The sequence below is a fragment of the Erpetoichthys calabaricus genome, chromosome 8, assembly GCF_900747795.2.
Source record: "Erpetoichthys calabaricus chromosome 8, fErpCal1.3, whole genome shotgun sequence".
In the NCBI taxonomy this organism is placed as follows: domain Eukaryota; kingdom Metazoa; phylum Chordata; class Cladistia; order Polypteriformes; family Polypteridae; genus Erpetoichthys; species Erpetoichthys calabaricus.
Genome location: NC_041401.2, coordinates 72,661,871 through 72,674,534, shown reverse-complemented (window position 1 = coordinate 72,674,534; position 12,664 = coordinate 72,661,871). Strand labels below are relative to the sequence as shown.

The 12,664-nt window shown below is 38.7% G+C and overlaps 1 protein-coding gene across 1 annotated transcript in view; it reads left to right on the top strand.

Annotated features, from left to right (window-relative positions):
• med13a (mediator complex subunit 13a) overlaps positions 1-12,664 on the top strand; it is a 277,360-nt gene that overhangs the window by 217,307 nt on the left and 47,389 nt on the right. Inside the window, exons 17-18 of the mRNA XM_051930909.1 lie at positions 9,359-9,526; positions 11,056-11,279. Coding sequence (XP_051786869.1) covers positions 9,359-9,526; positions 11,056-11,279 — 392 coding nt within the window. The remainder of the gene's footprint in view (positions 1-9,358; positions 9,527-11,055; positions 11,280-12,664) is intronic.

Here is a 12,664-nt window from a genome sequence, read left to right as displayed (position 1 = left end):
GCTTCTCAGCCATCTGCCAATAGTGTCCCTTGTATGAAATCAACTGGGCAAACCAACTGAGGAAGCATGTACCAGAAATTAAAAGACCCATTGTCCGCAGAAATCCGCGATATATATTTAAATATGCTTACATATAAAATCACAATTTAAATGACCGCTACGCACTCGTGTTGACTCGGCGACGCCCAGAGCAGAAAGAACGCGCTCCGGCCGCTCCAACCGCGCCATGCGGGGAGTGAGAGAGACGGCAATATCTCACACTCTCTCCCCCCTTAAAGAAATTAAATGGGCGCGAGTGAGACCACTGACCTCCCTCCCTTCTATTAGTTATAGGTTATAGTACGTTCGGCTTATCCATGAGTCCGGCTTATCTATGATACGATTTTATTTTAAAAATTCGTATGATTTTTGGTCTCCGGCTAATACATGAGTCCGGCTTATAGACAAGAACTTAGGGTACAAGGAAGTTTTCATAAAATAGTTTTAACACACACAACTGGCTAATACCTGGGCTGAAATATGGTTATTTACAGACTAGATTGGAGCAGTAATACGAAACCTACTTTAGTGGCCTATATAGTGGTAACAAAGCCTTTTTTGTGTGGTAATAGGCACATTTAAAGTTAGCTGAATAAAAAGAGGTGATAGAAGTGATATTTTAAAGTGAAAAATCAATAAATTGAAAGTTTTAGCCAATTATTGTCTTAAGTTCTTATTGATGAAACAATGTACAAAATGTAATTGAAGCCACCTATGGCCAAAACATATACTCAAACTGCCTTATCATGACAGTTTTGCTAATCTATATTACTAAACCACAATTGTATAATTATATGCACGTACGCCGGACGCACCGAGGCGCATGCACACAGCACCTCAGTGCCCCAGAGTCAAACCCAGCGGCTTCCCAGAGTCAGTAGGTGGTGCCCAAACAACACAACCTGTAAACTAAACTTGCTCTGATCCACTGTGCCAGCAGTCAGTGTGGCATATTTGAATCACATATCGGTAATTGAGTATTAAAAGTAAGTTGAATTATGATTCCTAACAGTAAACGACTTCTACCTAAAGACACAGCCACAGACCGCATGGATAAAAACAATAAACGAAGGCTCCTACAACGCGCTTCAGAAACACCAGAAGCAAAGAAGTCACGGCTCCAAAATGAAAGAGCTCAACTAACGGAAATACAAAAACGAGCCCATATGGATAAAAACAATGAACGAAGGCGCCCACAACGCGCTTCTGAAACAGCAGAGGCAAAGGAGTCACGGCTCCAGAAAGAAAGAGCTCAACGATTAGAAAGACAAGCACAAGCCCCTCAGCGCCCCAGAGTCAAACCCAGCGTCTTCCCAGAGTCAGTAGGTGGTGCTCAAACAACACAACCTGTAAACTACAATTGCTCTAATCCACTGTGCCAGCAGTCAGTGTGGCATATTTAAATCACATAACGGTAATTCAATATTAAAAGTAAGTTGAATTATGATTCCTAACAGTAAACAACTTCTACCTAACGACACAGCCACAGAAAAACAAAAACGACACCGCATGGATAAAAACAATAAACGAAGGCTCCTACAACGCGCTTCAGAAACACCAGAAGCAAAGACGTCACGGCTCCAAAATGAAAGCGCTCAACTAACGGAAATACAAAAACGAGCCCGTATGGATAACAACAATGAACGATGGCGCCCACAACGCACTTCTGAAACAGCAGAGGTAAAGGAGTCACGGCTCCAAAAAGAAAGAGCTTAACGATTAGAAATACAATTGCCATTCTTGGATTTGTGATTCTTTTGAGAATCGCGGGTTTACAGGTATTTAAGAAAGATAGAAAAGCCAAGCAGCCTTTGATACAATAGAATGGAGTGATTTTTTTGGTATATTCTCAAGTTTGTGGGTATCCCAACATTCATTGCATGGATTAATGAGTCTTAGAATATTATGATCTTCAATGGACAAATCTGGAAAAATGTGTCGTACTGAGTTAAACCTATTTCCTTTAATGCACTGGTTTGGTGGTCTTACCTTCAACAGGTTCTTTTTGCTATACCTACAAAAAGCTGGTCTATATTTAAAGTTTCTCTTCACTGTGTCACAAAGTTTATAACTACAGTGCTTTCTGATAGCAATCAGACCTCCTCATTTCTTTCACAATATATGTTGCAGCTTTATGCTAAAATCACTTACATTTTTTTTTATATACTCATTTGGCAGTACTTAATACCCTAGAATGAGAAAGCAAAAACACAATTTTAGCAGTTGTTTCAAAATTATTAAAAATTTGAAACTGATATCTCAAATTCAGACCCTTTCTTCAGTATTTATTTGAAGCATCTTTGGGAGCGATTACATCCTATAGTCTCCTAAAAGTATAAGCTGACAAGCTTCAGATACCTGGATTTGGGTATTTTCCGCCATTCTTCTCTGCAGATTCTCTCCAAGCTCTGTCAGGTTGGATGGAGATTATCAGTGGACAGGTTTCTCCAGAGATTTTCCATTGGGTTCATTGGCTCTGGCTGAGCCACTCAAGGGTATTCCCAGAGCTGTCCCTAAACCACTTTTGTATTGTCTTTGTTTTGTGCTTAGGGTATTTGTCCTGTTGGAAACAACACATTTGACAAATGAGAGGAAACCATTCAGCCCATTTGTTTTGCTAATAGCTAAGCTGTTCCAGTATCTCATCCAGATTTTTCTTAAAGGTTTTCAAGGTTTCTGCTTCAACTACATGTCTTGGTAGTTTGTTTCAGGTTCCCACAACCCCTTTCATAAAGAAGTGCTTTCTGACTTGAGGGGAACTGCATTTAAAACTTAATTTTCCACTGATGTTTTCGAGTACGTGATTCACCCTTAAGCCAAAAGAGTGTTACTGGTTTTGTTTTATCAATGCCTTTGATTATTTTAAATACCTGGATTAGGTCCCTGCACAGTCTCCTCTGCTTAAGATGAAACAGGTTTAATTCTCTTGAGTCTGTCAGAGTAGGACATGTCCTTAAGTCCTGGGATGCACTTGGTTGCTCTCATCTGCACAGCTTTAAGTGCTGCTATGTCTTCCATGTGTCCTGGTGACCAGAACTGCACACAGTACTCCAGATGTGGCCTTACTAATATATTATATAGTTTGAGAATAATGTCCCTTGACTTAAATTCAACAGTTTTAATGATACAGACTAACATTTTTGCCTTTAACTTTTCTGTGTATTGCTTAATCGATGAAAGTTCTGTGTCAACATGCACCACAAAATCCTTTTCAGACATTGCTTCCTGTATGACAGTGTCTCCCATCTTGTATTTATAATTTATTTTCATTTTCTTCTTCTGTGCAGCTTTTTGCACTTTTCTACATTAAACTGCATTTTAAAAGTGATCACCCAGTTCTGAAGGTGGTCCAGGTCTTTTTGAATTGTTTTCACTGCCTCATCAGTGTTTGCCATCCCATCAATTTTAGTGCTATCTGTGAATTTCCCAGCTTTACTAACTATAGCAGAATCAACATCATTAATATAGTCCATGATCCATAGTGCTCTGGAGCAGGTTTTTATTAAGGATAAATTTGTATTGTAGTCTAATTAGCTTTCCTTCAGCTATGACTAGTCTAATCATTCCTGACACTGAAGCAGAACCCCCACAAGTATATATGTATAGATAGAACTTTATTTGTCCTGAAGGAGAAATTAGTTTTTTTACAGAAGCTTATGTTTTTTTTTCGTTGTCCCTGATCTCTTTATATGTTCCTGACATGAGCCAAGAAGCTCATAGCTCCTTATCACTACACTAATAGCCAGTTTTTGTTTTGCCAAAGGTGTGGTTTAGCAGAACGCAGTGTGCTATGCCCCCCAACCCCACATTCAGTCAGATGAAGGTGTCACCCTGCTGCAGTCCTCACAGCTGAAGTTTGTGTTGAAGTCTTTGTCTGGCGATGCATTTTTAAGGAATTATATAGGGAATGAAATGGACATTACATGTGTGTTCCTTGTCTACAACAATCTGTGTATTGTTGTAAATATTGAATGACAGAAGGACATTTAGGAATTATGAATGTCAGTTAAATGTGCACTTAGGATCATTCAGTGATGCAGAAATGTTTTATAGTATTCCCTAGCCTCAACATAATACTGTCTCAACTGTGCAGACAGATTTCTTAACCTCATGGCTTGGTTTATACCCTGGATACATATTGTCAACTGTGGCACCTCATTTAGACAGGCATGTGTTTTTCCTAATCATGTCCAGTCATTTTAATTTACCACAAGTGGTCTCTGAACAATGTGCAAAAAACATGTCAATATTTATTAGTAGAATGGGATACACCTGAGCAATTTTTCAAGTATTGTAGCAAAGGGTCTCAATACTTGTGTTAATATGATAGTTAAAAAAAATTTTAACATCCTGTTTTCTCTGTGTAATTCTGTAGTATTACCTGTAGATACTCGCATATTAGTCGATCTCGCAGATAAGTCGAGTGTATTTTTTAAGCCGAAAATTACGAAATTTATGACCCGCGTATAAGTCGAGGGTAAAACTAATTATAAATATAATTATGGCAATCGTTCACATCTTCCGTTGGCGCTTGGGCATGGCCTCTGAAGCAGTAGCAGGAGCAGATCGATTTGGAGCCATAACGAAGGGCTTAACTATGCACAAAGATAAACACAAAAGAGCACAAAAGTTAACTCTTTACACAGCGAAACACGTTGATGCTGAATGAGCGAGACAAGACTTCCTGGTTAATGCAGCGGAATCGAATTTGGCGCTCCGTCGCTGAGCCAATCAGCACACAGGAACTTAACTGCTTGCTCTAATTGGGTAGCTTCTCAGCCATCCGCCAATAGCGTCCCTTGTATGAAATCAACTGGGCAAACCAACTGAGGAAGCATGTACCAGAAGTAAAAAGACCCATTGCTGGCTTATAATTATTAAATTGTGTTGCCCTGCGGATAAGTCGACACTGTTTTTTTGAATGAATTTTAAGGCATAAATTTTTCGACTAATACGCAAATATATATGGTAAGTGTTGCTTGATGAGGGAAAAAATTAACTTAAATGATTTTAGAATAAGGGTGCAACTTTAGGAAATGGTTAAAAAAATGTGTAGTATTTTCTGAATCTGCTGTATACTCTATGATTCCAAAACATTTTAAAGTATGTTTAAGAATATTGTCCTGTAGTCTGTGCCAGGTACAGAATACATTTCAGAATCAATACTGACTTTGTACATCATACCGAGAATTTTAAGCAATCTGTCTAGGTGGTTGTGTACATAGAAATGAGGGAACATTTCAAAAGAATTGCCTCAGTTTCACGAACATTAGGGTGAAAAATAATTTTAAGACCCTAGTTTTTTTTGTTTTTTAAAGTCTTCAATTAATTTTTCCATATCCACATTACTAACCGAGAATGCTAAACCGGATGGACGCAGGGACATCCGGCCATGGGCCGTAGCTGCAAAAAGATGTACTGCGCAGGCGCCCCAAGAAATGAGGCGCCACGAGAGGCGGCCGCGACCACAGAAAAAAGGAGTGAGCACAGAAAAAAGGAGTCAAACGCAGGCGACGCACACAGCGCCGCACGAAAGCCATTGCACACGAAACTAGCACACAAAAAAAAAGAAGCCGCTCGTGCCCCACAAATCCCACACCCACCTCCAAGCGCCCCCCCCCCTACAAGCAGCTGACGGGACACACACAAAGAGGACAATTCAACAAGCCCCTGACACACAAAAAAAAAAGAACCCGCAACCCACCCCCCAACAAGCAACGGACGGGACACACACAAAGAGGAGGATTCAACAAGCCCCTGGCACACAAAAAGAAAGAAGACACTCGCGCCCCACCAATCCCACCACCCCCTCCAAGCAACATCCCCCCCAGACGCCGGCAAGGCAAACAGCGCCGCACGAATCCCATTGCACACGCAACGGGACGCACACAAAGAGGAGGATTCAACAAGCTCCTACCACACCAAAAAAAAGAAGCCGTGACCGCCACACCAAGCCCATTACAGACGAAACGGGACAGACTACGGACATGGCACACGAAACGTTCACAACAACGACAATTCAGACCCACAAACACACTAACATCAATAAGAAGTGACACCCAAAGCCCCATTTCTAAAGGAACCGTCCGCAGACACCTGCTAAACGATTGTGCCACTTAGCTGACAACGCGTTCAATAATGAGTCCACTATTAAGGAAAATTCATTGGGATTAATGAATGTCATTTGCAATCATTGTCATTCACTTAACTTCCCTGAAGGAACAACTGCCAATACAAGTAATGAATTTACACGTTGTTGTCAAAAGGGTCAGATTAGACTGCCTCCTTTACATTCATATCCTGAATATCTACAGAAGCTTCTAACTAACGATGTACCTGAAAGTAAAAACTTTATGAACTGCATTAGATCCTACAATAGTTCATTTGCTTTTGCATCTACCGCAGTAAATATCAGGCCACCAAAAGGCAATGGCCCATACTGCTTTCGCATATGTGGACAAATATTGCATCGCATTGGAACGGTGCACCCTGAAACAAATCAACAACGCAAATATGCACAAATCTACACACAAAGCCCCATTTCTAAATGAACCGTCCGTATTAAACATACGTCATCTCAACACGTTCACACTATGCAGCATAGGTGGATCTCATTACAATAAGGCACTATTAACCGTTCAACCGCAGAAAAGGCTGCATATTAACAATGAGTGCGATCCTCTTTATTACTTATCCATATTTATCACACTCAAGAACAAATAAGTCATAAATTCACGATCACGGGTACAAAACGATACGGCTCGGATAACGGGACCAAACACAATTCACACTATGCAGCATAGGTGGATCTCATTACAATGAGGCACTATTAACCGTTCAACCGCAGAAAAGGCTCCATATTAACAGTGAGTGCCCGTCCGTATTAAACATACGTCATCTCAACACCTTCACACTATGCAGCATAGGTGGATCTCCTTACACTGAAGCACTATTAACCGTTCAACTGCAGAAAAGGCTCCATATTAACAGTGAGTGCGATCCTCCTTATTACTTATCCATATTTCTCACGCTGAAGAACAAACAAGTCATAAATACATGATCACAGGTACAAAACGATACGGCTCGGATAACGGGACCAAACACACGAACCCGCATGAAAAAACAAAATACACGGCGGCGCTTACAACGCGCTTCTGAACCTCCGGAAGAGAAAATGTCTCGGCTCCAAAAACGCAAAGCTCAACTAACACATTATCAGAAACGAGCACATATGGACAGACACACTGAACGTAGACACATACAGCGCGCGTCTCAAAGTGCTGCATCGAAACAGGCACGGATTCAAACGCGTTCAATAATGAGTCCACTATTCAGGAAAATTCATTGGGATTAATGAATGTCATTTGCAATCATTGTCATTCACTTAACTTCCCTGAAGAAACAACTGGCAATACAAGTAATGAATTTACACGTTGTTATCAAAACGGTCAAATTAGACTGCCTCCATTACATTCATATCCTGAATATCTACAGAAGCTTCTAACTAACGATGTACCTGAAAGTGAAATCTTTATGAACTGCATTAGATCCTACAAATTGATATCCACTATGAACATTAACAGTGGCACTGCACATGACATCCGTCTTGCAAAACTGTTAATTATTGATGAATGTACAATGGCATCCACTCACTTACTCAACACCATTCATAAACTTCTACAAACGTTTATGAATAATAATCTTCCCTTTGGAGGAAAGGTACTTTTATTACGAGGAGATTTTAGACAGTGCTTAGCTATTGTTCCACATTCCATGCGCTCAGCTATTGTTCAGTGCACCTTAAAATACGCAGACAATTGGCATTGCTTTCAAAAGATAATAATAATAATAATTCATTACATTTATATAGCGCTTTTCTCAGTACTCAAAGCGCTATCCACACAGGGAGGAACTGGGAAGCGAACCCACAATCTTCCACAGTCTCCTTACTGCAAAGCAGCAGCACTACCACTGCGCCATACAGTTAGTACAAAACATACGATGTCCACATCCAGATCATAACAATTGGTTATTACAACTGGGAGATGGTACACTCACCAATACAGATAGACTTCTCCCAGATATTATTACAATTCCTCAAGCCTTTATCTGCGCTGACTTAGTTACAGACAGATTTGGAACAGCAATCTCATTAGACCAAATGCCCCTTTTAACACAACGCACTATATTATGTCCAAAAAATATTAATGTGGAAAACATAAATACCCAAGTCATTGCATTACTTCCTGGAGAGACACAACTCTTTCTAAGCTCTGACAAACTTGACTCTGATCACGACAATAACCATCTTCATTGACCTTACAAGTTCTGACCTGGAATTACCTTTTACACTTAAACGGCGTGTGCAAAGAAATTTTCCAATAAACCTTTACACTGTGCCACACACTTTATTGTTTGCTTTCTATTTGCATCATCTACACCTTCACACTATTCTATATCTCATTCATACATCACGCTCTTTCTCATTCCCAACACCAGGGGTTGGTGAGCGAAGCGAGCAGGGGGCGGAGCCCCCTAGTTCTGTTTCTAATGGAGAGTTGTGGGCTGCTGGATAGTTTTCTGGCTGGATGCTTCATTAGCAGGATGCTCATAAACCATCACATGGGACACAATTGAACATACATTGAGACACTTTATTGCAGTTAAACAGTATCTTAACTGCAGTTTTTTTTAAAAACAATATGGTCCATCAAGGACATCCACACAAACAAGTTTTACTTTGGCCCACATGTATGAAATAAATAATAAATTCAATAACCAAAGATAAAATAAAGGATGGATTCCTTCCTTTGGAAGACATTTATCAGTGTAACAAATTTAGTGCTTTAAGAAAAGCAGTGTTTGTTAGTCAAACTTTATTTTAAAGTTGATTTTTATATCTGTTGAAACTGCTTTCTGCTACTACACATGAAAATAGACTTGAACTTATATAACACAATAAACAGGTTGCCACTGTGACTTAGTAAGTAGGGTATTGTAAAGCTAGTCAGTTGCTGGTGCTTTTGAAGTTTAAAAAAAATCTGTCCCCTTGAAGGGTATTTTACTCTTGAAAGCTCACCTTAGATAAAGAAATTGCCAAGTAAACAGAACTAATCATTATTTGTTGCAATAAGATGGATAATGAAATAGAATAAATAATGTAAATTAACTATGCGGCTATAGGAAGAAGTGCCCCAGGTGGTGATAAAAAATTTCAGATGAATTTTTCGCCTTCTGTGGCTTGCTATAAGAAATTTCATAAACTCATACTTGTTCTTGTTGTTTCTACAATAATAATGTATTTGATCTTACCATTTAGCTGTGGATGTCAGCATGATTTGCTCCCAGGATATTCTGAGGGTACTGCTGTCTCTTCAGCCAATACTACAGGATACAATCCAGAAAAAACGAACAGTGCGGTCATGGGGCTTCCAGGGCCCTCTAACATGGCAGCAGTTTCATAAAATGGCTGGAAGAGGGACTTACGGTAAATAAAATTTTGCTTTACTTCTACTTCATCTCATCCTCTTTTTTGATATTTTTATATGCATTACTGTTTGTGTCTTTTCATATAGTTATTTCTCTGCATGCATTCTTTACCTTGTGAGTTTTGCTGTGGTGAAAATTGGTACCAAATACATGTTTTATTCTATGGCTATATAGCAGCTTTCTGCTTTGTTTAATTAATGTGTTCATTTTTCTTGTCAGTTTTCCTTATAGTAAATGATGCTTTAGGAGAAATTCTTGATTTTTTTTTTCCTAATTATTTTTATGTACAAAAAAATTGATCATTTTAAATTAAAGAAAGCAATGCAGTATGATCAAGGTATGACGAATAATACCAGCCACCGATATATCAGGCCTATATTTGGTGTTTTCATATGCACTAGTATCAATAGATCCTCCTTCAGTACTATAAAGCTGAAACTGTAAAAGCTGCAGAACATTGCAGGGTTTTTAGTTGTCCTTTTTATAAAAACTAGGAGGGGTATTTTGGTGCTGCCAACTAAATTTAGCAACAAAACATTCTGAAACTACAGACTTGTTCAGAAACATTGTCTGTAGTGTTCTCCTGAACACAAGGGAATTCTGTTTTAGATGGTTTCAGCCGTTGAGATACGGTCAGTGTTGTGGAATTGCATACTGGACAGAAACAAGAATGTTTACCCAACTGAATCTGAAACAGACATAGCCTGTAGTCATTCCCTGTACAAATAGGGAATCTGTGCAAAATTTGTCAGAGGTAGTTTAAATATTGTAAATGAGCATACTGGTCAAACACACACAACTTTCAACTTTGTATAGTATGTATTATCTAACTTTTTTGACAAAAAGTCATTTTTTGTGGTGTTGATATTCACAGTCTATATTCTTCATATGATGCCTGTGTAGAAATGCCAATTCCTTTAGGTATTTTAATTCAGGTTTAATTGCTTATGAAATGGTGAAACATTGCTTTACTGCCCATGGATTGCTATTGATTATCAGTGCCATGTTAATTTGTTCTAGTCCAAAGCAACTAAAACCTGAATTGTTGGCCATATGAGAGCAAATCAAATCTCGAGTATTTTGAAATTAGTTTTATTTTTCTGGATAGTGTCATTGTCTTTGATGTTAAATGAAAACAGGACCGTACTATGATTGTATTTATTTGATTGTTAGTTGGTTAAAACAGCCACTCTAAAAGGTTTTCTTCTAGTTTTTTTATTCTTTAGATTTTATTTTTTTAAAGACAGGCTTGTTATTTTGTATTCATTCTTTTTTGAAAAACCCATTTAACTTAAATATTTTGGAGTGTTGTACATTGGCCCTCTGAGCAGTGTATTAATTAAACAACACTTCGTTGTCTGGTGAGTAGTTGCTGTTGTGAATGTCATACCTGTGCCTTTCTACTAAAAGTAAATATATTTGGTTACATAATTAACCTAAACTTTCTTCTAAAAATAGTAATTCTCTCAAATTGCATAAATGCACCTGTCAGTTCTGTCTGTTTACATATTTTAAATTATTCATTAGGGACTGATGAGTCACCAGAGCCTCTTCCAATTCCTACATTTCTGATGGGCTACGAGTATGACTTTGTTGTTCTATCTCCATTTGGTCTACCGTATTGGGAGAAACTGCTACTGGATCCTTATGGCTCTCAGAGGGATATAGCTTATCTAGTGGTGTGTCCTGAAAACGAAGCCTTACTAAATGGAGCGAAAAGCTTCTTTCGGGATCTGACAGCAGTTTATGAGGTAAATGTCTCTTTAAAGTTTGCCATTGTATGTGGCATGCATACAATTAAGATGTTTAATTTTTTTTTATCTTTGAACTGTGGAAAATTCGTATGATAATGCCTAAAGATAAGAATTTGACGGTAAATACTTCCTTTCGCTTATAAAATGAACATGCTTATAGCTTATATAGAATACGGTTTTAAAAAACTGAAATGCTGGGGTGTGTGTAATCCTTTTATTTGAAATAGATTCCAATAAAGAAAGTTCTGCTTTAATGATTTTTCTTTAATCATATAGAAGTACAGACATTTTTTTTTCTCCAGTTAGCAGTAGCCTTCTTTTTATTTACTATACCTAACATTAAATATGTTCACAACCATTTTCCACTGCATGTTCTAGAATACATATTCCTTGAAGACCGTATAAGATAGCTAAACTAAAAATAATGCAGAGTAAAGCCCTGTCAGCCAATGACAGTTATTAAGATGTTATGTAATTTAATGTGTGCATGCAGATGTTTTCCACAGTCTATGATAAAGATAATAATTTAGCCCTGGATTAACTATTAACCAAAATAATCACATGCTGAGGGCACCAAGGGAAAGAGGGCACCCTAGACCTTAGAATATCTTCCCATAAAGGTTCTCCATTTATGTAATTACAGGTAAAATTCCGTTACAACGAACTCACAGGGACCTAAAAAATATTTCATTGTAACGAAAATTTTGTTGTAATGAGATTCTGTATTTGTTACTATAGTGCTTTCTTTAACTTGTATCCAGGCGTTTGCAATCATTTCAATAGCTTCTTTCGCGTTAATTTTAATCTCCTCCTGCCTACAAGTTATGCTGACGAGAATTTTTCTCAGCATTTCCTTGCCATAATGCACTTTCAGGGTGCGAATGATGCCCAAAACCAATGGCTGAAGCACTGCCGTGCAATTGGGTGGGAGGGATTCAACGCGAACATTATCTAAATGTGGAAGCATGTTATGTAGTGCACAGTTTGCAATCAGGAGCCAAATCATTATTTCTTCGTTATATCGTGAGGTTTCTGAACTCTTGAGACCACAACCCCAACTAGAACAACACTCTGAAGTGCGTCCTGAAGCGCGATTGCAGAGTCTGTGGAAGATTGTTTGTCCGTTGCTGGGGCAGGGCAATAGGAGGATCACAGCGCTGCAATGAAGCAAATCATAAAAGATCGGGGTCGCACTATAAGTCCCTGTCTTGCACCCCAAAACACAAGGCTTAGTCTGAGTACTTTAGCAAAACCAGCTTTATTCAGCTTGAAACAGGAACAGCACAGTTATTTATTGTAGCATGATCTGCCACTCTGCTATACACAGACACAGCAGTCAGGCAGAGTCGTGGCCAGGTCAGTGATCAAGTAATCCTATTACA